This window comes from Mandrillus leucophaeus, unplaced genomic scaffold (assembly GCF_000951045.1).
Source record: "Mandrillus leucophaeus isolate KB7577 unplaced genomic scaffold, Mleu.le_1.0 Scaffold533, whole genome shotgun sequence".
Lineage (NCBI taxonomy): Eukaryota > Metazoa > Chordata > Mammalia > Primates > Cercopithecidae > Mandrillus > Mandrillus leucophaeus.
Genome location: NW_012105731.1, coordinates 1,745,010 through 1,771,942, shown reverse-complemented (window position 1 = coordinate 1,771,942; position 26,933 = coordinate 1,745,010). Strand labels below are relative to the sequence as shown.

Below are 26,933 nucleotides of genomic sequence, written 5' to 3'. Positions count from 1 at the left end.
GCGCTCAGCAGGGTACGGTAATCTGCGCTCTGAGTGAGACAGGCGCCGGGCGCTCAGCAGCGTAGGGTAATCTGGACGACATTTTCAGAGGCACGCGGAGAACACAGTGTGGAGGCAACAGTGAAAATGCTGCTGCAGCAATGCAGGCCAGGGGTGCTGCTAGCAGGTGAGTGCTGAGGCCTGTAGGGATTCCAGGAGCACTGGGAGATAAAGCTAACAATGGCTTAGGTGCCAGGCAGACTGGACAGGAGCTCACAGTCACTACCAGGTTCGGGGCCCATGCAGCTGGGAAAAACGGAGCTGCAACGTTCCGAAAACAGGAAGCCCACACATGAGGCAGTCATCTGCAGAGTGCCCTTGGAGCCCGAGTGCCCAGCAGGGCGGGAGAACAGCCACCCAGCTGGCGACGCACCATGGTCTCTCACACAGACCCTCCCCACTCATGGAACCCAAGGTTCTGCAGCCCAGTGCGACGTGCACGGGAGAATAACAGGCACCACAGAAACTCCTACTTGGGTCGCAGTCCCACAGGGGGAGTGTGCACAGCCAGCCCAGGGCCGCCGCCAGCCCCCACGGCCCAACACAAGTGCAATTACCTCCCTGGACAATCCCCTTGCTCAGCCCATCCTTGTTGTCTGAAGTCAGGAGCAGTTCCACGATGCCACGGTCCTCCAGTGCCTGTGGGGGGAAATGAGATAAGCCCACGTCGGCCCTGGCTCCTCAGAGCGTCTGCAGGGACACACAGCTGCAGCTGGGTAGCCCAAAGAGCTGGAGGGAGAGATGCTGAATAAAGCGTTTATTTCTCTGCCAAAAACAGAAAAGTCTCCTGCCATCTGCACCTCCATACTCAGCACAGCTCCAGTCAGCATGAATTCCCATCACAGCAGGGGCAGGGCTGGCACGCTGGGGCAGCCCCTGGATCTGGAAGCTGCCCAGTGGGCCAGCTAGCATGCCTAGGCGAGTCTACACTGAGGCCGGCTCAGGGAAGCCTGCTGCCACGTGTCACCCGCCACTGTCTGCTGGGCTCCAGCGAGCAGGTCAGGCCTCCAGGATGACACCTACATCCTTCCCTTCACTCACACCACAAGCGACAGGCCTGTCCCTTCCCCACGCTAGCCGGTGTGGGTTTGGGGGATGGCAAGGCCCAGGAGGGCCCACCATGCCCTGTCACGTGCCCATGGTGCACGTCCCACGTCCAGAACAGCAGGAAGCATCCTCCCAGCTGTAAAGCGAGAGTGAAGCGGAAGAAACGCTGTGCCTGAGGGGCAGTGACGACAAGAACCACTCAGAACATCCCGACACCCACAGGGCAGTCACTGCCGCGCCAGGCCTTCCACTCAGCATCTGACACAGACTGTCCTAGGCAAGCCTCACAGTTAATGTCTTCACAGTACAGACGCACCTCGGAGGGGTGAAGTCAAGCATCGCAGGCTACAGGGCCCAGGGCCACGTGGGCCTGAACCCAGAGCCAAAGGCTTGTGCTGAGGCTCTAGGATCTTTTGGATCAGAAACCCCCAGAGGGGCCTTCCTATAATCTTCTCTGCAGATATCAGGCCAAGACTGTTTATTTCCGCTGAAATCTTTTGGAAGTGGGTAGGCAGGGAGATATGTGCTGGGCGAATAAGGCTTGTGTCCAGTCCCACATGCTGGGAAGGAAAGAGCAGAAGCGGCTCTTGTCTCAGGCACAAGGGAGCTGCAGAGTTCAATCCATGAGCCCAGGTGGGATTTATCAAGAGCCCTGGATCTACCACCTCACGCTGTCATTCACTGATATTTAGCAAGCGTTTCCTTAGGTCCCTACCACATACACACCCCTAACACTTTCTGGGCATTCATTTACTGACTCCACCCCGCAAGGGGTAACTGCGCCCTCCTGAGCACCAGAGATCTGCAGAGCCAGGCCAGGGGTGGGCACCTCTTCTCTCACACCACTCTCCCAGCAGCCTCAGAGAGAGGCTGGGGAATGCTCCTAAGAGCTTCGGGACCACAGAGGCTGGACGCCGCTGCTTCTCTTTGCCCACCTGAGTCACACATGGGTACCTCCGCCCAGACACCAGGGAAGCATGAGTGGACCGGGACATCCCTGCGGGAGCTGCACTCTCCTCTCCGCAGCTGGGTAACTAAGTCAACAACCGCTGAGAGGCCCCAGGGCCAAGAAGCAGGCTGCGGGAATGGGGTATAGCAGGAGGCGCTTCAAGGCCTGGGCGCAGGGATTTCTTAAAACTCCCCCAGATAAAGCAAGTATGCAGCCTGGGCTGGGAACCACCGCTTTAGACTTTAGAATTGGAGCAGCCTCTCCAGCAAGCCCTTCCTAATCATCACCGTGCAGTTAAGCCAATTCCTTCATTCCCAGCCCCTGCAATACCAGGTATGTACTGAAATTCCCAGATGAAACTCAATCAAGGGTAAATAAGTGACAACCCTGCTGAAATAAAACAACAGAGAAAATTCACTAATAAATGACGTTGGAGGATGTATTAATATGAGAAAAATACAAGACTCACACGTCACACCACAGCCCACAACACACCACAGCCCACAACACACCACAGCCCACAACACACTCCAGAGGAAGGAAGCTAAAGAAGCGCCACGAGGACTCTCACCTTCTTGACGTAGGCCATATAAGCGGGGTCTTTATTATAGGAACCATATTCATTCTCCACCTGCACGGCAATGATGGGTCCCCCACGCTTGTACTGGGGAGAAAAGACAGACAGCCAGGAGCTGAGTGTGTAAAGGGAACCGTAGTATCCAACCCTGCCACGCCCATCACCAGTGACTAGCAAAATATCCCATTTGAAAACTAAAATCTCAAAAGATTCGTATCAATAAGACAGTGGAGGAAGAAGCATTAGGCCCTTGTTCTCCCATGAAAACATCAAAAAAACAACTCCAGACTGACTAAAATAAATTAATAGGAGCTCTGGAAATTAGTCAAATGTCTAACCAAACAAGTGACCACCAAATCAAAACACAAAGTCATATGCAAAATGGTACAAAACTGTATGATGTTTTCACAAGGTCTTGCCCCACCCCAGTGTAGCATGGTGTGGTCAGGAGGACGCATCCCAACTCCCAGGTCCCTCATGATGGAAGAAGCAAAACGGAACTTGTTTACAATGTTCTAACTTGTTCTGCCCAACGTACTGGTTTCTGTCTTGTCTGACATGGAGCTCAAACAGGAATCGTCAGCATAGTTTGGACTTGAGGCTGGATGCTAAAGATGGCAGTGGCAGGTTCTGCGGCATATGAAAACTGCCAGAGGACTACAAACCCTTGGATGCCTGGGGGGAAGGAATTATAAGCAGAAGAAAATGAAGAGCATCTAAGTGCACAAGAAGCAGCTGGGGTGAGACTCTGGGAATGAAAGACACTTGAAAGCAACCAGGGAGGTAGGGAAGGACGCACACACACAGGTACAGACAGAACACATGCCCAGAAAAGATCAGGTCTTAAGCCTTCATGCTGGGCTGGTCTCCGGGCTTCGGGGCCCACTCATTAGTGAGGGTTCCCCTGAAAACATGCAAAAACTGAAATAGGTGTCTGTTTTCTCAAATGCCCAATGTTCAACCAATAAAACACAAACATAAAAAGAAACAGGGAAGTATGACCCATCAAAGGAACAAAATAAATCTCCAAAAGCAGTATCTGAAGAAACACACACCAGACTCAGTAGAGCAAGATCTACAACAGCCGTTGTAAACACGCTCAAGGAGCTCAAGGAAGCCAGGCAAATGACACATGAAGAAAAAGAGAGTATCAACAAAGAAACAGAGATTATTTTTAAGAGAACCAAAGGAACTTCTGGGACTGAAACATACTATATATAAATTGAAAAAATTAACTAGAGGAGTTCAATAGCAGATTCAAACAGGCAGCAGAAAGAAAAGCAAACTTAAACACAGGTTATCAGAAATGATCAGGCCTGAGGAGATAAAAGAATAAAGAAAACTGAACAGGGCCTAAGGGACTTACACAACACCCTCAAGCAGAACAGTATGTGAATTATGGGATTCTTAGAAGAAAAGAGAGACAAAAGGGCAGGGAGGTTGTTTTTACAAAATATTAGCTGAAAACTTCTCCAATTTGAGGAAAGACATGATTGTGTAACTCCAAGGAGCTCAAAAAATTCCACAGAGCCACAGAGGGACACAACTGGCAGTGGCTGCCACCTCTGCACTGCGCCACCGAACAGACCCAACTGCACAATCAGTCCACCGAGGACAAAGAGAGATTCTTGAATGCCAGAAGTTCTGGTCACTTACAAGGGATCCTCGGTGAGACCATAAAGGGTATCTCAGCCAGAAAATTTTCAGGCCGAAAGGCAATGAGGTGATATAGTCAAAGTGCGAAAGAAAAATGTGTGAACTTTTTTTGGACACTTCTATATCCAGCAAAACTCAAAAATGAGGGAAAAATTCAGAAATTCCCAAAGAAAAGCTAAGAGAGTTCATTACCACTAGACCTTGCCTAAAAAAAAACACCTAAAGTTGAAGTGAAAAAATGTTAGAGAGTAATGTGAAGCTGTATGAAAATATAAAGTTCTCCAGCAAAGATAGACACATAAAAAATATAAAAATATTATTATAATTCTTCTTTACAATGTGTCTTTTTATTTCCCATAAGATTTTAAAAGATATAAAATAATTATAAATCTAAGTTAATGGGTACACCCAATATGAAGACATAATTTGTGACATCAATAAAATAAAGTGGGGGGCGGAGCTGTAAAGGAGTCAAGTTTTTGTGTGCAATTGAAGTTAGGTTGGCATCAATTTAAAATAGAATGTCTCAACTTTAGTATATTACATATCCTTTACCTTATCCCAAAGTAAAGGGAATCACTCTAAAAAAGTGTCACTATAAAAAATCAACTAGATACAAAGCAAGGCAGTCATAAAGGAAATGAGGGACAAAAAGCTGTAAGACATACAGAAAACAAGAAAATGGCAAAAGCAAGTGATGCTCTATCAGTCATTACTTTCAATGTAAATATATTAAACTCCCCAATCAAAAGACATACCTGGCAGAATGAATTTTTAACAAACCAATATCCAACTATATACTGTCTACAAGATGCTCACTTTAGATCTAAGGATACATGCTGGTTGAAAGTGAAAGGCTGGAAAAAGGTATTTTATGCAAACGGTAATCAAAAGAGCAGGAGTGGCTTTACTGATATCAAACAAAATAGACTTTATATCAAAAACCATTACAAGAGACAAAGACAGACATGATAAAATATATATAATGATAAAAGGGTCAATTCACCAAAAGGATATAACAATTATAAACACAGATGCACCAAACACCAGAATTCCAAAGTATATGAGCCAAACACTGGCAAAATTTAATTAAGGGAAAAATAGACAGCTCTACAATCATAGTAGGAGACTCAATATCTGAATATCAATAATGGATAGAATAACCAGACAGAAAATTAGTAACCAAATAGAGGACTTGGACAACATTATGGACCAGTTGGACCTAACATACATATATATGTACAACATTCCACCCAAAAGTAGCACAATACATATTTTTCTCATGGGCACATAAAACACTCTCCAGGATAAACCACATAGTAAGCCAAAAAACAAACCTTAATAAATTTTTCTTTTTTTAAAAAACAGAGTCTCGCTCTGTCACCCAGGCTAGAGTGCAGTGGCACAATCTTGGCTCACTGCAGCCTCCATCTCCCAGGTTCAACTGACTCTTGTGCCTCAGCCTCCCAAGTAGCTGGGATTACAGGTGCCCGTCACCACGCCTGGCTAATTTTTGTATTTTTTAGTACAGAACGGGTTTCAACATGTTGTCCAAGCTGGTCTTTAACTCCCAACCTCAAGTGTTCCACCTGCCTCGGCCTCCCAAAGTGCTAGGATTACAGGCATAAGCCACTACACCCAGCCTCAAGCCTTAATAAATTTAAAAAATTGAAATCATACAAAGTTTTATTTTTCCCAATCACAAAGGAATGAAACTAGAAATCAATAGCCAAAAAAAATCCTGAAAAATTCAAGTATGTGGAAATAATAATATCTTCACCAATAGTCCAAAGAGGAAATCACAAGAGAAATTAGAAAACATATTGAGAAAAATGAAAATGGAAACAAAATTATAAATTAGAGTGAAAGCAGTGCAAAGAAGGAAATTTTATAGCTATAAATACATTTAAAAGACAAAAGGTCTCAAATCAACAACCTAACTTGACACCTTAAGGAACCAGAAAAAAGGAAACAAACTGAAAGGTAGCAGAAGGAAGGAAATAATAAAAATTAGCGCAGAGATATACAATGAGAGTATAGAAAAACAATAAAGAAAAATTAATGAGACCAAGAGTTGGTTATTTGAAAAGATCAACAAAATTGACAAAGTGTAGCTAAACTAAGAAAACAAGATATGATTCAACTAAAATCAGAAACAACATGAGGTTATTACTGCTGATTTTACATAAAAAGGATTACAAAAGAGGAATGTGAACAAATTGTATACCAACAAATTAAATACTAAATAACCTAGATGAAACACACAAATTCCTAGAAACATATAATATGCCAAAACTCAATCATGAAGAACCATAAAATCTGAATAGACCTGTAACTAGTAAGGACACTAAATCCATAACTAAAAACCTCCCAACAAAGAAAAGTCCAGGACCAGATGGCGTCACTGGTAAATTCTTCCAAACATTTAAAGAAAAATTAACACCAGTCTTCCTCAAACCCTTCCCAAAAATTGAAAGGGAAGGAACACGTCCTACCTTATACTATAAGGTAGAATACAGTAATAAACTCTTTCCACTTTTCTTTGGGAATTTCTGAATTTTTCCCTCATTTTTGAGTTTTGCTGGATATAGAACTGTCAAAAAAAAGTTCATATTTTTACTTTGGGAGGCTGAGGCGGGTGGATCACGAGGTCAGGAGATCAAGACCATCCTGGCTAACACGGTGAAACCCCGTCTCTACTAAAAATACAAAATATTAGCCGGGCGTGGTGGCGGCGCCTATAGTCCCAGCTACTCAGGAGGCTGAGGCAGGAGAATCGAGTGAACCCAGGAGGCGGAGCTTGCAGTGAGCCGAGATTGCGCCATCACACTCCAGCCTGGGAGACTGCAAGACTCCATCTCAAAAAAAAAATTTTTTAAAAAGCTTCACACTTTTTTCTTTTATGACAAACAAAAGACACTATAAGAAAAGAAAACACAGACTAACAATCCTGATGAATACTGATGCCAAAACCCTCAACAACATGTTAGCCAACTTAATTCAGCAGCATATTAAAAGAATTATAAACCATGATCAAATGGGATTTATTCCTGTACTGCGAGGAAGATTTGCCATGTGAAAAGCAATCAGTGTAGGCCAGGCATGGTGGCTCACACCTATAATCCCAGCACTTTGGGAGGCTGAGGCAGGCAGATCACCTGAGGTCAGAAGTCGAGACCAGCCTGACCAACAGGGTAAAACCCCATCTCTACTAAAAATGCAAAATCAGCTGGGCGTGCTGGCGGGCGCTTGCAATCCCAGCTACTCAGGAGGCTGAGGCAGGAGAATCACGCGAACCTGGGAGGAGGAGGTTGCAGTGAGCCGAGATGGTGTCGTTGCTCTCCAGCCTGAGCAACAAGAGCGAAACTCCATCTCAAAAAAAAGAAAAAACAGAAAAACAATCAATCAGTGTCATATACCACACTAACAAAATTAACGGGAAAACCACATGATGATCTCAACTGATGCAGGAAAAAAGTGACAAAATTCAACATTCTTTCATGATTAAAACAACACTCAGTCAACTAGGAACAGAAGGAAACTACCTGAACATAACAAAGGCCCCACACAGAAGGCCCACAGTCAGCATCATATTCCGCGGTGAAAGACTGAAAACTTCTCCTCTAGATCAGGAGCAAACCAAGCATTCGTGCTTTCAGCACTTCTGTTCAACGCCATACTGGAAGTCCTGGCCGAGGCAATTAGTCAAGAAAAGAATAAAGGCATCCAAGTTGGAAAGGAAGAAGTTATCTCTGTTCACAGACAACATGATCTTAAATGCAGAAAACAGTACGGATCCCCACACCCTCGGGAAAAAACTGTCCAGCTAATAATTCAGTAAGCTTGCAGGATAAAAAAAAATCAATGCACAAAAATCCATTGTTTTCATACACTGTCGGGGACAATTCCATTTACGACACCATCAGAAACAACAAAATACTTACGAATATACTTAATCAAGGAGGTGAAATATTTGCACACTGATTGTACATCACAAAAAAATACTAAAAGAAAATAAAGGACAGTGGAGCGAGATGGAGGAATAGAAGCCTGCACCGTTCATCCATCCTGCTGGAACACGAAATTTAGCGATGATCCGCACACAGAAAAGCACAGTCACAAAAACCGAAACTCAGGTGACCAGTCACAGTGCCCGGTTTTAACGTCATGTCACCAAAAGAGGCATTGAGGCAGGCCAGAGAGACAGTCTTACACCACCAATGCCACCCTCTCCCATCTCCCAGCGGCGGTCACGTGGTGAGGAGAGAGGATCTGTGCATTTGGGGAAGGGAGAGCCCAGTGACTGGGGACCTTTACATTGAACTCAGTGCTGCCTTGTCACAGCACAGAATAAAGCCATGCTGGGCTCAGCCAGCATCCACGTGGAGGGAGTATTTGGACCAGCCCTAGCCAGAGAGGAACTGCCCACCCTAGTGACTGGAACTTGAGTTTCTCGGGAAGCCTCACCACCATGGGCTGAAGTGCTCCGGAGTTCTAGGTAAACATGAAAGGCAGTCGAGGACACAAAGACCACAGTTCCTATGCCATTCCTGGAGCTAGGATGAGCTTCCAGCCAGCGTACTAGCATGGCACATGGCCTAAGGAGACACCAGCTGGCACGGCTAAGGGAGTTCTCGCACATTCCCCTCCCCAACCCCAGGTAGCGCAGCTCACAGCAACGAAAGTGGCTCCTGCCTTCTGCTTGGGGAGAGGAGAGCAAAGAGGAAAGGGACTTTCTCTTGCATCTTGGATACCAGCTCATCCACAGTAGGAAAGGGCACCAGCAGAGTCAAGAGGTCCCCGTCCCAGGCCCTAGCTTCCAGCACTGCTAGACACACCCTGAGCCAAAAGGGAACCTGCTGCCTTGAAGGGAAGGACCCAGTCCTGTTAAGGAATTGATATCCAGAAAGTACAAAGAATTCCTATAATCAACAACATAAAAACAAATAACTAGATTCAAAAATGAGCAGAAGATTTGAATAAACATTTCTTCCAAGATATGCAAATGACCAATAAGCACATGAAAAGATGCTCAAATCACTAGGGAAATGCAAATCAAAACCACCGGGAGGGACCACTTCACACCCACTGATGGCTCTCGCCAGATAAACAGGAAATAACAAGTGTTGGCAAGGATGTGGTGAAATTGGAATGCTTGTGTATTGCTGGTGGGAACGTAATTTGGTGCAATTTCTATGGAAAACAGTATGGCAATTCCTAAAACAACTGAATGTAGAAGGACAAGTTGATCCAGCAATTTCACTTCTAGGTATATACCCAAAAGAAGTGAAAGCAGAGACTCAGAAAGGTATCCGTACACCCATGCTCACAGCAGCTTCACTCACAGTGGCCAAAAGGCAGAAGCAACTCAAATGTTCGTCAATGGATGAACAAATGTGTCATATACATGCAATGGAACATAATTCATCCTCAAAAAGGAAGGAAATTCTGACACAGGCTATGACACAGATGAACCTGGGGAGCACTGTTAAGTGAAATAATCCAGTCACAATACTATGTGATTTCACTTATATTTGGTGGCTAAAATGATCAAATGCATGGAGACAGAGAGTAGAATGGTTGTCATGAGCTGAGAGAGGGAAGAATGGAGAGTTTAACGGCACGGAGTTTACTTTGGGGGAGACAGAAAAGGTCTGGAGATAGACAGTGGTTGCAATAGACTGTGTTCCCCCAAAATTGACATGTTGAAATCCTAACCCCCCAGTGTGACAGTATTCAGAGATGGGACTTTTGGGCAGTAATTAGTTATGTGATTATTTAAATATGTTAAATAATAATTATTATGTTATCATTTATTTGAAAAAGATGCATTGGTGACTCACTGCAGATATGCAAGTGCCTTGATCCTGCTCCCAGGATGGCCTTCCTGCCGCCCACCCGACTCCTACAACCTGCTGACCCCTTCAGTGGCCCCAGCTTCCCGGCAAGATCTAGGCTAATGACTTCCTAGTTACTTGCTTCCATCGGCTTCCATCGGCTGCCAGATTTAGTAAGCAAAAATACCAGACATAAACTTAAATTTGAATTCACAACAGTAATTTTTTAGTGTGAGTATGACCCATGCAGTATTTGGAATATATTTACACTAAAAAAATTACTCCTTGCTTATCTGCAAGTCAAATATAACTGAGCATCCTGTGTTTCCTCTGGCAGTCCCCTTTCATTTATGTGTGTGGTGAGTATTCCATAGCACTGACTTGAACTGATCTTTTGCTCATGTACTAATTTCTCAGTGTCGTTCTTTCTGGTTTTACAGAGCAACTGCGGTGATTTTTCCCATTCCTGCTTTCCACAGCTTCCAATCGTTATATAAAAATGAAGATACTTCCTCCCCCAGAATTTACTTTAACGCGTGTTTTGAATAGTAAATGTGTACCATGCAGCACCTCTTTGGTAGCAGAGGGAAGCATCTCGTAAAGTCAGCCACAGGACTTTTATAATTTATAAAAACTCCTGCAGTCTTAGAGACAAAGGTTAATCCACACGTGCTCTACCTCCTGCAGAACTGAGCCGCAGTGCTACTGGGACGCTGGCAGGTGGATGGGTGCTCCCGGCTATTACAGCACCCCTGTCTCTCTGGCACCATGGAGACGCCAGTGGATGGGTGCTCCCGGCTATTACGGCACCCCTGTCTCTCTGGCACCATGGAGACGCCAGTGGATGGGTGCTCCCGGCTATCACCTCATCCCTGTCTCTCTGGCACGATAGAGACGCCAGTGGATGGGTGTTTCTGGCTGTCACCTCATCCCTGTCTCTCTGGAACCATGGAGACGCCGGTGGATGGGTGTTCCTGGCTATCGCGGTATCCCTGTCTCTCCTGTGCCGTATGTGGCAATGTGAGCCCTTACATCTGTCTGTCCTTTCAGTAACACACCCAAGTGAGACAACACTAAAATGCACAGATCTTTCAAAAGACAACTATTGCAAGCCCCTCAGTTACCAGTTTCAGGCAGTGGGGAAGAACCTGTTCCTGTGTTCAAAAACACTGGAGGACCCTTGGTCTGAGAACTCACCGAGGATGATCCACTACCTACAGGAAGACAGGCCAAGATCAAAGAAGGCCTCATTTACTTGTACCTGGAGTGGCACCACCCTGGACATCAGGTGGTCAAAATAAAGGTCCACTGCTTCGGTGAAGCCCTTGTAAGTTGTCCGCAGCCTCATGCCAGGGTCTTGGAGTAGCCAGCTTGAAGGATAAAGGGGGAAGGAAGGATGTCAGTGTCACGGTGGGTTTGCTGGGAGCAGGCTGCTGGTGCCGTGAGGAGGGAGAGGCCCCACAGTGCTCCGGAATGACCTGTGACCTCCTCCACCCCGCTCAGCCCAGAAGTGGGGAGCCGATGCAAACTGATTCTGGGGCGCGCACCCACCCGCACTCCTGCAGCTTCCCTCCCCCGGGACACAGCCTAGTGGAAGTTCATTTCCAGCCCCACAGCTACAGGGCCTGGCTGCCAGCAGTGAGAAGAGCTTTTCGCAGACTCCAGGCCTAGTTTCCGAGAACTTGCTCTATGATCCCATCACAAAGAGTGAAGCCAAAAGGGTTAGGAATCACCGAGGCTGTGGAAGGAGGAGACACAACCCTCTAGCGTCACCCCAAAAAACAAGCCTGACAGAGACTGCGAGGGGCCGAGCAGGAGGCAGCCCCCATCCTTGCCAACACGGCTAACGCCTTGGCATCAGTGGTGTGGGCTGTGCAGAGCTCAGCCCAGAGCAGCAGGTGAGCAAGAGTTGAATTCTCCTTCCACCCTGTTGTTGTGATCCCAAACTCCCCAGGGGAACACAGCAGCATGGATTGGTTCCAAAGCGGGAGTCAGGGCTTCCTTCTCACTTCAGCTTCTGAGAAGACACTTATATTTCCTAACAAAAGGCTCTGAGGCTCCTCTCGCCCTGGTCTGGAAGTCCTAAACAGGGTCAGGAAATTATTCCATTTCTGTGGGTAAAACAACGGGTGAGGAGAGCAGTTTCCTCTAGACCCACACTCCCACATTCGAACCCCATCTGACAGGTTAGCTTTCTCACTCCTGCCCGGACTCCCCCTCTGCGGGTGTGCCCACATGCCCCTCTCATGCATGGGCAGGTGCCACATGGGCGGGGTGGGAGAGGGGAGTCTGAGTGCCACAGCTCCCCGCTGCTTCTAAGTTAAGACTGTTAAACCCTTCGTCCTCCTGTCCCCGGCCCTGGCTAAGCCGAGGAAATCGCTGACGGTGGCACGCAGCTTTCTAATCCGCAGGGACTGGAGAGGCCGCCCTGGCTGTGTTCGTGTCAAGGGCGAGCCTACCAGGCTGAATGGATGAGTGCCTGAGAAGTGACCCTGGGTAGTGGAGACAGAAGCTATGCCTCTGAGGGAAGGGCAGGTCGTGCTGGAAACCAGGAGGAAAGCAAGCCCAGGGATCCCCGGGGGAAGGGGAGAGGGCTGGGGACAAGGATGGGCCTCTTCCCTGAGGCAGTCTGCGTCTAACCACCTGGTACACTGGGAGGCTGAGAAAGGTTACGCCTGTTAACAAGAAAATCTTAAAGGCCACAATGTTGAGGATGAGGAATGAATGAAGTCCCAGCTGATTCCTGTCCGGATTTCCACTCCAACCACAGAATAACAACCTCAGCCAAGACTGCCACTGGGAAGATGACACATGTGGGCCGAGATATGAAGACAAAACCATAACAAGAATTTGTTTCTCTTATACTTTATCAAAATACTTGGACTTTTCAAAACATGCTTGGAAACATTCCTAAGAAAGAGATAGGGAAGACCCAGCATGGTGGCTCATGCCTGTAATCCCAGCACTTTGGGAGGCCAAGGTAGGCAGATCATGAGGTCAGGAGTTCCAGACCAGTCTGGCCAACATGGTGAAACCCTGTCTCTACTAAAAATACAAATATTAGCTGGGTGTGGTGGCGGGCACCTGTAACCCTAGCTACTCAGGAAGCTGAGGCAGGAGAATCGCTTGAACCCAGGAGGCAGAGCTTGCAATAGGCCAAGATCATGCCACTGCATTCCAGCCTGGGTGCCAGAGCAAGACTCCGTCTCAAAAAACAAAGAAACAGACAGGGAAGGTCTGATTCTTCCCATACTGTAAACAAGCAGGTGAATGACGTGCCAGGGCTCCCAGCTCCACAGCAGAGCCCTGAAATACGAGATGCCAGGAGGGCCAGCCCTGCTGCTGCCTGTCACACAAGCAGCTCATGCAAGGCTCTGCAAAGGCACTCACTGCAGCATCACTGAATGTGATCCCCTCTGGGTGCTGCTTTCCCTGAAAAGGAAATTCCGTACGGAACGGGAACTGGAACACGGAAATTCCGTACGGAACGGGAACGGGAACACGGAAATTCCGTACGGAACGGGAACGGGAACACGGAAATTCCGTACGGAACGGGAACTGGAACACGGAAATTCCGTACGGAACGGGAACGGGAACACGGAAATTCCGTACGGAACGGGAACGGGAACACAGAAATTCCGTACAGAACGGGAACTGGAACACGGAAACAAAACTAGACCTATGTCTATGAGCTTTCTGCAACAGCACACAGGACTCTTCCCAGCCCCGCTTACCTGGGCAAGCCCCCGAGGTCCATCTCACTGCAGATGTAGGGGCCTGGACGCAGAATCACCCACAGCCCGATCTCCGCAGCCATCAGGACGAAGGCCCTAGGGAGGTCCACATCGTCAGCCCCTCCCATGACGGCCCAGGATGAGGCTGGGTGGGGGCCACACACGTCACAGGGTGGAGGAGCTGCCCGGTGGGGCGAAGGGACGCTCGGCCCCATCCCCGAAGAGCAGGGACTCCCACATCAGGGTGGTGGCCTGAGCTGCTCCCAGCCTCAGAGCCTCTGCACAGCCCCATCAGGGGCCTGAGGAGGAAGGGTGACAGCCAGGGCACAGGGGTCTTAACAGTGAACCTGACCCAACAGCCTTACTAGCCTAGAGGAGCCGCCCTGCCCCAGCCCAGGCAGCCGGACCCCATGCAGAGTCGGGCGGCTCCCGGGTCTTCTGCCCCTCTGGGCTGCAGTGGAGAAGTGGGGCCCAAAGGCTGCGGGCCCAGCAGGTCACGACTGGGGAGTATCTAGGTCCCGGGTGCAGGTCCTCTGGCAGTCCTAGAACAGGACTCCAGACCCAGGTCCCTCCCAGCCACCTCTCTGCCCCTGCCCCTGGCCAGGTCACAGAAGCAGCAACACCACGTACTCCAGGTCCAGGTTCCCAGAGAAGTCAAATTTGCCTCTTTCTGGCTCATGCAGGTTCCACGGAACATAGCTGCAACAGAAATGATAATTATAGGCTAGAGCGTGTTATTCATTCCACTTCATCTCCCAAAAATCCAATATGATGGCTAAAGATATGTTTCTTCATGATTTTAGGACTGGAACCAAGAACTACGTGAACGGATCTAGGGACCAGAATCGAGGGCAAGCCCTCTTCCCTCTGCATCAACAAGATCTGGACGAAGCATAGACCTGCTAAGTAAAAGGTCAGGCGCTCCGACCCCAGTCAGCTTACCACGCCCACGCCCCACTGGAGAAGAAAATGTAACTTTATCAGAAAAACAGCTACAAGGAGTAAGAGGAAAGTTCAGTGATCATCCTGTATTTACTGAACCACCCAGAACTCCAAACATGCAACAGAATGACGATGACGCTTCCACCTCTGAAGACAGGACAAGGGACAGAGCAGGCTCATGGACAGGCTCAACTCGACAGGCGGAAGGGACGACTCGTGGATGACACAGTGATGACAACTGCTCTTCTCCCAACCCCACCCCATCACTGGCTTCAGCAGAGCCTCTGCCCACTACAAAGAATATTCCCAGGCGAAGGAGGAGAGGCTGCCTGGCTTCCAACTCAGACACACGAGTTCTGCCTTTCAGAAAATGTCGTCGGTGCTGCTTCTGTGGGGCCGAGGGCTGAGCCTGCTGCACTCCTACAGCCTTCAGGAGTCCTTTCTGGGAAGCTGTCAAGGCTCAGCGCGTTTCTGTAACTCTTTAAGGAACTGTCTTCAAAATCAGTTCATCAGCCACCCATGAAAAGCCATCTCCTTGATTTGTAATCACATATTTTTGCCTAAACATGGAATAATCCAGCCTGATCACTCCCTTTATTTCGTAGACTTAGAGTCAAGTATCTGTTGGCAATTTGCGGGGGAAACCCATGAAAAGATCCAGGTTATTCGCAACTGAGCACATTTTATAAGTGATTTGCAAATTCAACATTTTATTGTGTGCCTACCATGTGCCAGTCATCACAACAGAGGCTGAGATGACAACCACAGCATCCTAAGACCACTGCCCAAGAGGAGCGCTGAAAACCGGGGCCAGGGAGCCTCTGGGGCAGGTCTTCGGAAGAGGACTCCGCTCACTGGCACTGGCTGTATGAACTGGAAGTGGGAAGCCTGCTTGTTAAAGAAAAGGATTCCCTGGCAGTGAATCACCTCCTCAACCTGCACTCACCTCCTTCACTACACTCTTTTGTGCGACATCGCTACTTGGGTTCCTCTAGACCTTACCTCCATTTCCTGTCCCTTCACGCCCATGAGTCAGGAGCTCTGAGGTGGGGAGGAGGAGGGAGACCCTGGCTCTCTCGCCCTGGGCAGAGGACCGGGGCTGCTTCCTCTCCTATTTTTCGCATGCAGACACCAGGCGCCCTACTCAGGCTCCATGGGGGCGGGGGTGGTACCTACGTGGTGAGGGTGTTCAAGCCACAGGCCTTCATCTTCAGCAGGCGGTCCCTCCAGTACTCCCTGGGCACGCGGAAATAGTGGACGGAGCCCCCGAAGATCCAGAAGGCGGAATCTTCCAGCATGAAGTTCCAGCCCTTGGCCTGCAGCCCCAGCTGCCGATGGCGGAGCCACAGAGGGACCAGGGCGCTCCAGTCCACCCTGGAAAGACAAAGGCATGTGGGGCCCGGAGGCCGCAGGGGCGCAGGCACGTCCCCGCCCGTCACAGGTGCTCGCATTTCTGTCCAGGTGGCTGGAAAAGCTCCCGCTCCCCGCGGCCGAACCTTGGGAGGGGCCGTTCTCCAGCACCGGGCACCGCGGCAGGGGAAGGGCAAGCCCAGGCTGCAGCCGGAGCAAGACGAACAGCCCTCGGCAGGAGGGCTCGCGGGCCAGCGGGAGAGGCCGGGGTCGGGCCACGGGGAGAAGCTGCTGCTGGGGCCGGGCTGCGCGGCTGCACCAGGGCCAGCGCCGTGGCCACGCGGCTGAACGCGAAGGCAGCAGCCGCCTCACGGTACCTCCGGGCCCCGGCACGGTCGCAGCCGCCCGACTCGAGGAGCAGAGGCCTGGAAAGAGGGTCTGCGTTAGCGGCGTCCTTCCATCCACCGATTCCAGGTCTTCATTATTTTCTGAAGACCCCGCGCCCGCCACGAGACGGCCCAGCCAGAGCAGAGTCCCCCGCGGGAAGCTTCGAAGGCTTCAGGCCGTGAGAAAGCTCCCTTGCCATCTCTTGGGGTCGGCCCCAGGGAGCCCCTCAGGTGGGTCCCAGTGACTCGGCGCTGCTGGGCGGGTCTCCTTCCCACCCCGTCTCCCGAAAGCCGTGAGAGAAGCTGGGGAGACCCACATTTCAGGTCAGGAAGTTCATGAAAGGTGGAGGCATGAAACAAGAGCATGGCTGAGTCTGGGGCAGGAGCCAGTGTTGGCTGTGCCTTTGTCCTCATCGGGGCTGGCTCCTGTCCTGACACTAGCAGGCGGTGGCCAGCCGGGCCCACTGCCCAAGATGCCCCCTTAGCTGCATGTCACGGAGGGATGGGGCAAGCGAGAGGGCCCAGATGGCCAGAGACGGGGAGGGGGCAGGGGGCCCACAGGACAGAAGATAGCTCGGACATCGCCAGCCTCTTGGGAATTTTGTCTGGGGCCACTCTCAGGCAAAGAAATGTGCTTTTTTACCTACTCCTTCCTACTTCTCACAGCCCCCAGGCCTTAGAACTCACATCAAAGCTCCAGGACCACAGTTCTGCTGCTACAGATGAAAGGGTCATTTCATCCCAGGGCAACTTAGGAATCTGTTCACCACATTCTTCTTTCTCTGAAGAGAAAACTTCCATGTTCTAGTAAATGGCTTGCAAATGACATTTTAGGACACAGCTCTTCCAAAGGACTGCATGAGAGAGTGAAGACAAAAACAGCCGGAATAGGAAGATCCGATGTGAATCCTGGCCCCCAGCTTGGTAGAACTGTTGCCTTGGGCTAGTGACACCAGTTCTGTGGGCAGGAGCTTCTTCCTCTGTAAAACAGGCTAATGCCTGTCCCAGCTGCTCAGAAGGGCTGCTGCGAGGGTCCCGGAGAAATGCAACGCTCTCTGCTGTGAGTCGGAGAGTCTTATCTCTATCTGAAATCAATTACTGTAGCTTATGTTTGCATATTAGACAGCTATGGGAACCTATTCACCACACATTTTTCTCCAAAGAGAAAACTTTAGAGAGAATAGCCACAAGTGGGTTTTATGTCCCTAATGTGGAATAATCTCAACTTCTCCATTCTTCCCATTGTGGTATATAGTTTATGTGCTAGACTTTGTGCCAAGCCATCTTATTACCATTTCTAAAATTCGACCACGAAAGATTCTGTACACTGAGACCCTATTAGACCGACACAGCCTGTATGCCACAGGTGGGTCAACCTGGGCCTTGAGTCAAATCCAGCCTGCCATCTGTCTTTGTGCAGCCTGCAAGCTAAGGAGAGCTTTCACATTTTTAAGTGGTTGAAAAAGAATCAAAAGCATAATATTTTGGGACACATAAAAATTTATATGAACTTCCGTGTTCGTAAATCGTTGTACTGGCACACAGCCACACCATCTACATGCGGCTGCTTCTTTGCAGTTGAGTACTTGCGATAGAGACTGCATGGCCTCCAAAGCTGAAAACATGTGCGATCTGCCCTTTCCCAGAAACTCTGCTGGCCTACATCCTTGCAGATGAAGCCCTGGACTGCTAAGACAAGGCCTCGGGCCCCTCTGGGCCACCATCCGGGCCTTCCTTTGGTGCCCCCTGCTCTGCTCACCAGGCACTTTGCTTTGGCTACAGGCTCGCAACTGCTCAGGCCACACCTGCTCCAAAGCACACACCCTGCCTCCTGCTCAGCCCTCCCTGCCTCAGGTACTCAGCAGACTCACCTGCCCAGCACAACACAGGTTCTCCCCCTGGTTCCCTCAGAGGCACATGCTGGGCTCACCTCAGGCCAGAATGAGGAAGAACTGGATGGACAGATTATTTTCTTAAAAACAGGGGCATTTTGACAATCTGGTGGTGAAAATACACACACACATGCACACACACACAAAATATCACTGTTTTTAAGACAGTGACAATACAACTTAGCAATCACTCCGCCAGGTGCCAAACCTTATTCTCCGGCCAGAACTTCAAAAGCGCAATTTCCAATTCTTATTAAAGCACACATTACTTATCCTAACGTCTATTTATGGGTGCGAGAGCCTCCACTCCCCACCATGCTAAATGCAGAGGTGTAGTCAGGGTTGGAAAAGCCTCTCTGTGACCGACATTCCAACACAGTCCCTGCTAGTAACCAACACTTTTAACCTGTCCCCTTGATTAGTTGATGACTAAGGATCAGGAAACCTCCCTCTGGGCTGACTTCTCCAGGTGTGGTCTGCAGGCAGCGAGGCCTCTGAACTCCCTCAGGGTCACAGCCGCCTGACTCAAAGTGCAGATAGCTGGAAAGAGGCATCCCGCTTCAACAACTTCCATCCACCAACCCGATTTCCAGGTCTTCATCTCCAGCTTGTCAGAAATGCATCAACCTTAAGCCTTACCTGAGACCGACTGAATGAAAATCTGCATTCCAAGCAATCCCAAGGTTACAGCTTCCGAAGCCCAATCTGCATCCCTCCTTTGACGCTACGTAGACTCCCTCCCTGGATGGAGCTCGTCTTCGCTAGTGTCTTTATAACACACAATTTTCTATATTTTTAGAACAAAACGTTCTTCTCAGTGCATATCAAGAGGAATGAAATAAACAACAAAAACAAAAAACAATCGAGCTGTTATCCAATTCCAAATTCTGGAGAATTCAACCGTTTCTTCCTGGGAATTTTCTGGTAGGTTACTGGACAAGTTGTCAATACGTTACCAAAAGGGATGAATTCACCAAGAAAATGAGGATGATACGTGTTGGGTTTCTCCAAGGAATTCACTGCCAGTAAATGAGACCATGCAAGTTAGAGCCTCATAAACAATGAAGCATCATGTAAACGGTTATTAACACTAATAATGATCATTAATACTAATAATCATAAGATGGAAAATAACCCCATAATTTCCTGAGTAACTCAGTAACAATAAAATAAAGAAAATATCAACTGTGTGGTTCGAGTTGGTTGGTTTAAAGGTCAGCAAGACTTTACTCCTAAATTAGGCTTGATACCAAGGAGCTAACCAAGTCCTAAGGAAGCCCGGCATGTTTCTGTCACCTTTCTTGGGGAGCAGTTCATCCATGATGGACCCTTACTTGATGAAACCAGGAACACCTGCCTTCTCTTGAACTGGAGCTTATGTTAACACTTTCTCCTGACATTTCTGTCGCCTGTTTATCTTGGCTTCATTTATACAAAGTGATTTTTCCGCCTTAGAAGAGTCTGGACAGCAGAGCCTGGCCACCGGCCTGAATTCAGTGCTCAGTGCCCAGGTCTGCTCCGCGCAGAGTCAGGCTCTGCTCCTCCACCTGAACGGAGAGGGTGGCCGTGGTCATGGTCCAAGGTGAGGTTCCTGGAGGAAGGCAGGCACATCAGCACTTCTGATGGGGCCTCGCACAACATAACAAGACCTCTACAGCCCATCCTCACCAGTTCCCTTTTGGCAAGTGGAAAAGGGGCATGCACTATTTGTGCTGAAGACTGTGCAAGCTGCAGACACAAAAACTGGTTGCAATGGAAACCTGAAGCAGAGGACACAGGTACCAAGTTCTGCTGTGCCCCGTGGTGAGGAAGCAGGGGGAGGTGGAGCCCTCTGGAGTAATTTTTCCTTGACTCGTGAGGTGGGTCCTGAGGATGAAGGGTACAGGGCAGGCCCCAGCAGTCAGGAGATTCTGGGTGTAGTAAAAATGTGAGTGGATGGAAAAGGGCAGATGGGCAGGTGACAAGGTCACCACCTCTTTCTGGGAATGGGACTGGCTGTCAAGTTTCAGAAGGGACCTTGCAGGGCGGCTGGGTGGGAGGTGAGCCAGATCCAGTCACCACCAGAAAGGATCTCCTTGAGTGAGGTGTGCCAGGCTTGAAATGCGTCCTGCCATGCCAGTGGGCATCCCTGCATCACCCGCCAATCCTGCAAACACTCATCAGGAACTGGGGTCATGGTAGGGCTGGGAGGCCTCACTGGGGTCACAGTCATCTCTTTCTGGTCTGCCATGCAGAGTATGACCAGACACAGATGGGCCAGGATCCATGCAACTGGGCACAGCAGAGACAGCCCCGTGAACATCTGGAGTATGATGACCGCCGGCAGAGACCAGGCAGCACTCACGCAGTCCGAGGCTGGCCATGGGCATACGCAAGCTGGCATCTGAGTCAGGAACTGCAATCATTGTCCTTTGATTCCCAGAACATAAGTCCTTGTCGGCCCCAAAGGCTGGTTATGTTGACACTATAACATAATGTGTTCACATGCTTGTTCATCTGAGATGATAGCTTACAAATTCAAGTTTTAGGTGCACTGTGGCCCTATTAGGGCCCTAAACAGAGGTTCAACTGAATCAAAAACCAGGAAATTCTATGAAGATCCTGACCAAGAAAACACTCCCCTCCACCCTCCTCCAAGTGGCCATGCCGGAGACCACCATCTGATGGTAAGTGTTCAGCTGCCCACAGACATCAAACACACGGGGATTCCTCACTTGGATCTGTCTCCAGTGCAGACTTCCATTCATCACTCTCAAGATTCTGGTTCCGTTCTAGGCTCCCACGAGGCTCAACTTCCTTGGACATCCTGCTGCCTTAAACTGTCTGTTTGGGGATATTTTGGTCCCAGCAGTCTTCAGCCATGTTCTCTCCACCCTCAGCAAAAGAATTTGAGGGCCTGAAGAAGGAACTATGCACTCTTTGGCCCAGATGGTGCCCTTAACGATTCTACTCCAGAATATTGTCTCTTCGACCAATCCCCGGGCTCCAAGAACTTCAGCCTCAGGGAAATGGAAGTCGGTCCCTGTGTCTGGCGCAGCTTTCTATATGTGCTCCTTGGTCTGGGCCCAAGGTGTTGGACTCCTGTTTGCTGGGAGAGGCATTAACTATGCCCAAAGGCTTAGGCCTGCCATTCCCAAGGCAAGTATATGCATTTTGCAGAGATGTGAGTTCCCCAGCAAGAGGTCCACAGCACTCCTGCAATCTTAGCTCCTCTGCTTTTTCCTCTGAAAGGGCTCCCGGGTAAGCCAGGAACCCTGGCCTCACATCCGGGCTCTGACCCAGAAGCAGGATTGGTGGTTCAGAGGGCAATATTTCCTACAGACTGTTCAGAGGAAAATATTTCCTCACTGTAGGAAGTGAGTACGTGAAGAAGAGTTTACTAGACCAAAACCTTGAGATCCAATAGCAAAATAACAAAAACCCCTCACTCTAATCAACCACATAACAACAATAACAACAACAAAAAGTGTTCTAACATTATGTGACTTTTGTAGTACTTTGGGACCACTGACAGCATCATGAACGAGAAAAGGACTGTGTCTCACCCAGAGAGAAGTGAAAGCTCTGTTAGGTAACACAAGGCCTCTACTCTTGATAACAAGCCCCTGATCTTCGAACTGTGTCTCACCCAGAGAGAAGTGAAAGCTCTGTTAGAAAACACAAGGCCTCTACTCTTGATAACAAACCCCTGATCTTTGAGATGCTTGTAGACTCTAAATGAAATGATCTCACAAATAGGGAAAAATATAACTATGGTAAATGTTTTTTTTTTTAATCCACCACATAGGACTTATCTACGAAGATACACAAGAGATGCACTGGTGCTTACAAGACTCAAGAATCAACTTGACCCTATCGAGTTGGGCGCAGAATCTCCTTTACACTGATTCCAACAGAAATAAAATGTACTATTTTCGAAATGTCTATCAAGATTTAAAATGAATCTATCCTATGGTCAGCAATTCTAATTATAGAAATGCATCCAGCAGATATCTGCGGCAACTCTGTTTACAGTAGCTAAAAGATTGCAAACAATCCATGTCCGTCAATAGAAGACTGTTTAAATAAATTATGTGTCTAACGGGCAAGGAGGATAATATGTGTAGCTATCTTCTTGTATATGCACAGAATATCTCTGAAAGAAGCCATTGTCGGTAATAGCGGCTGATATGAAGAGGGGACAGGGAAGGGGCCTAGCCTAGGGGCCAGGAGTGGGAGTTTCTTTTCACTTTATTCCCTTTCACACTCTGAATACTTACCATGTTCATAAATTACCTACTCACAAAATAACTTCTTAAGGGCAAAAAATACAATCTGTGCTTGAAAGGAACAAGCCCACTCACTGTTTTGCTAAGTGTCAAAGAACAGAAGCTGTGAGTATCAACAAGGAGTCTCTAACGGGCAGACACCAGTCAAGAAATATCTACCTCGTTAGCAGGAGCCTCTGAAAACACCTGCTGCGTTTCTATCCCAGGAGACCTCACACCATGAGAACTCTCTTTCAATACGGTCTGTAACATCCAGAGCAATAGATTTAAGCAAAATCTAAAACGGAGTGGAGAGGAAGCGGCAAATATCCCAACACTGACACCAAAAACCCTGCCTGTGCCGCGTGATGGTGGTGAGGGAGGGAGTCTGTGCCTAGACCCCGGAGTCCTTTTCAGGTCCAAATGTTCTAAAACCTTTCTCCTCAAGCTGCAGGATCTCCTGAATTCTTCCCAGAAGAGTGTCTGACAGGACCTCATGGAACTCTGCATCACTTCATCAAGGACTACATGTTTTTATTTCATTTGCTACTTCCTTACCTTAAGGTGGGAAGAACCCTTTGGTCAACTTTCTGCTATTTCTGCAGCCAAGGACCTTTGTCCCCAATCTTGTTGGCAGCCCAGTCCCTCCCTTGAACCACAGCTATACCAACACCATGGCTGCTCCAAGACAACTCTGGTCTCTTTCTGTTGCTGGCTAGCACAGTCCTGTAGGAATCCCAGAGCCAACTCGATCTTCCCAGCACAGGGTGGCTCAGACATCCCTCACCACCTGTATCCAACAGGTGGTCACCTGCTGAAAGAGACACTTCCCAATGCTGAAAACTTTACTACTACAAGATAAAAGGAACACTGTTCAAAGAGTTTGAACATTCCATGAAATATGACTCAGGCCTCAAGCAGAGCAGAGTCCTAGAATAGGCAAGGCCCATAAAATCAATTACCTCCCAGACGCTCAAGAGGAGAGGCATGATTTGGCCACACACGCTGGGAAGACAGGACTGGCCATGATTCACATTAAAAAAAAAAAAAAGTGACCTGCATTGCTAAGTTAGCCACCTTGTTCAGGAGAATGAGTTTGACACATCTCCTCCTTTTCCCTTCTATAGGAAGAATTTGCGGTCTGGAATACAGAAAACAGTGGGTCAGGGCAGTGTGTGAGATGGACCTCAGAGAAGAAATGAACTTACCTCTTAGGAGCATGATGCTGGCTGCCCACCTGAAGGCTTTCCCCTCTCTCAACTTTCCCAGCTGAAATTTCAGGTCTGAGAGATGCAGAGCTGAGTGTATTTTTGCTCAGTGATTCATTGATAGTAAGGAAAAAATCATGAATGAGAACCATGCCTTTAGCTAATACCAAGCAGGCATATTCTTGTGTTCATGGAGTGGGAATGGGAAACAGAATGAAAGGCAACTGGCTCAAAGGCACGGTTCACACTGATACATGCATCGCAGACCTCAAAATAATATGCTGAGTGAAAGAAGCCAGACCAAAAAAGAGAACATGCTTTAAGATTACAATTCTATAAAACACTAGAAAATGCAAACCAATATATCGTATCGGAAAGCAACAGATCAGTGGCTGCTCGGGGCTGGGGCACAGGGAGGAGAAGGAGGGAGGGATGACAGAGAGGGAAACTTTGGGGGCTGGTGGCTGTTTTCACAATCTTACTGTGGTGGTAGATTCACAGCCTGATTTAGATATATGTCAAAGTGTATCAGATTGTACATGTTAACTATGTGCTGTTTGTTGCATGACAATTAAACTCCAATAAAGGTAATTTTTAAGAAAGACCACTGTTTAAGCTTAAACAAAATAAAAATTAAAATTCTAAGACTGAAATCCTCCCCCAAAAGTCAGCCTGGTCATCCCAGCTCTTTGATATGATGTAACCCACCAGCTATGACTGGCCATGAACCAGCCCAAGGAAAAGTTGATGGAAAAAAAAGAAAAGCTATAGCCAAACATCCCCCACCCCATGCCAGCCACTGTCCAAACACCTGCCTTCTGCTACAGGAAAAGGGCTGCTCCTGACAGCTCGCTCCACAAAGAGTGAACTTGGTGGCCGGTTTCCATGTGACCCGTATTCCACTGGCCACCTCAACACTCCCCCGTAACAGCAGGGAGAGGCCCCCACCTCCCACTCAGTTAATGACCCAGTCAGAGCTGGAGCAAGACAGGAAGAGGGAAAGACAAAGAGGATGTTCTCCTCCTGCCTCCAGAGATATTACAGCAACTCATAATCATTGGTGTCCAGCCCAAGTCAGACAGGATGAACTGGGCAGAACATACCCATGAGGGAGAAAAAATCAGAAAGACGCCAAAAAGACATGTATTCCACAGGATCCAAAGAGACGGCCCTGAACTTGGTTCAGAGCTCCTTGAGCTTCTGTCCTACCTGCTAGAAGGATGGAGTGGCAAGAAAAACAACTTTCCTAGGCATGTCAAACTGTGTTCACAGCCTTTGGTCGCAGCTCTTTATTCTCTGTTGCCATTCTACGCAGCTCCAATGGCCCAAGACTGACTCCTAGTGCGGCCATCCCACCTAGGTGGGGACACGGTTACCTCACCTCAAAGAAGCTCAGGCTTCTTCCCAGCTAGGTCAGCTCCCTGACACCTCACCTCTGTCCCACCAAACAATAGCAAACACTCAGCCTCCTTCGCATACCTTTTCCTGGGGACTTTTTGGGTGTGCCACTCGGCCCATCTCAAGCCCACAGTGCTGCCCCAAATAGTGACCTGCGTGGGTCCTCTGCACGGACTCCTATATCCCTGATCAACAACAGGCCTGCAGCCGCTAGACCTTCTCTTGGCAGCTTGGGCGCCTTGCTACCCTGCCGTATGCAGGAGGATCTGCTGCTGCTGCCCTGAGTAATTCTTCCAGGGTTTGCATAAGCCTTGCAAAGGGAGGAAAGCTGAGCATCCCACAGGAGCCAGGGCCAATCTTCAGAGAGGAATGGCTTAGAGATCTTAGGCAGGACAGAAAACATCTTGGGAACAACTGGAGAAATGAAATGCCTGAAGTTTTCTGGGCCCCAGCATGAGAAGAAAGTCACGTTCTTCTCCCAAACAATATTATGACGTCCTCACTATCTCAGAAACAAGAATCAAGTCTTGACAAGGTGTAAACATCGAGTTTGTCAATGTGTTCTTGTGGCCGCGAAAGACTTCCAGGTATTTATCTCCATCAAAAACTTCCCTACCTCCCAGGGGAAGTTTAGAGAAACTAAGAAGGGGGATAAAAAAGAAGCAAATGACAAAGCTGAGCGGGGTAGGGCCTGCCACCAGTTCCAACCGTTCAGTTCATTCGATACTGCCAGTCGGCTTCCCACTGGAGGTTTTGAATATGGAAAGTGCTGACCTGAAAGACAGGGTCAGGGCTGTAAAATCCTTAAAATAGGCACAGTTTAGAAAAATTCTGGGCTACGGCACCCAGAAAACTTTTTCACAGGCTGTGGGTAAGTTACAGTACCACTGAAACCACTCATTTGCCATAAACAACATTTTGTAAAAAGGGGAGAGGAAAGTGTGAGCTGGTAACAGGTGCATGGTGGGAAAGTGGAGAGAGACGACCTATCAGTCCTAGAACTGCAAATCAATCATGACCCGGGATCTTGGAGGCCCACGGACATTGTTCTTATGACCCTGCCAGCCGAGCTGGCTAGACCGTAGCTGCCAGGCTGAAGCGCCGGCCTCTGCCGAACAAGGCGCCTCCCAGAGGCTTGGGAGGAAAAGGGGGGCCTGGGGGAAGAGCAGAGGGAGCCTTCCGCGGAGCAGTGGGCACGGGGCCGCGAGGGGGGGCGTCTGAGAGAGCTCTGGGCTGGAGGGCTGCGGCCGTCCACGAGGGGCAGAGCCCGGCATCACAGGCGCGGCGGGGTGGGCGGCTCGGGGCACAGACGCCGGCTCCCGAGGGCACGCCCGGTGTCGCCCAGAGGCCTGGATCGCGAGGCAGGAGTGCCTGGAGCCGCAGGGGAACTCGGGGTATTGGGGAGCTCCCAGAAGGAAGCAGCTGGGACTCGGGATTCGCGGGTCGCGGGAGAGAACCCGAGGCGCGGAGGGCTGGGGAATGCGGGGTCCGGGGCAGGTGCTGCGCCAAGCTCTCTCTCACCTGCGGAGCACCAGGAAGCCCAGGATGACCAGCAGCAGAAGTCCCAGCATGCGGCCCGGCCTCCGCCGGAGGCTCCACGTGGTCATCGCGTGTTCTCTGCGCGCAGGGACCCGGGTGCCCACTCCAGTCCGCACTCAGCCGCGCGCGGGA

At 49.1% G+C, this 26,933-nt stretch overlaps 1 protein-coding gene across 1 annotated transcript in view; it reads right to left on the bottom strand.

The window, feature by feature from the left end:
- GLB1L2 (galactosidase, beta 1-like 2) overlaps window positions 1-26,933 on the bottom strand; it is a 43,120-nt gene extending 16,187 nt beyond the window's left edge. The window contains exons 1-7 of the mRNA XM_011997208.1: window positions 26,784-26,933; window positions 15,958-16,155; window positions 14,470-14,538; window positions 13,840-13,935; window positions 11,367-11,475; window positions 2,607-2,699; window positions 597-678 (exon numbers count right to left, since the gene is read on the bottom strand). Coding sequence (XP_011852598.1) covers window positions 597-678; window positions 2,607-2,699; window positions 11,367-11,475; window positions 13,840-13,935; window positions 14,470-14,538; window positions 15,958-16,155; window positions 26,784-26,869 — 733 coding nt within the window. The 5' untranslated portion in view covers window positions 26,870-26,933. The remainder of the gene's footprint in view (window positions 1-596; window positions 679-2,606; window positions 2,700-11,366; window positions 11,476-13,839; window positions 13,936-14,469; window positions 14,539-15,957; window positions 16,156-26,783) is intronic.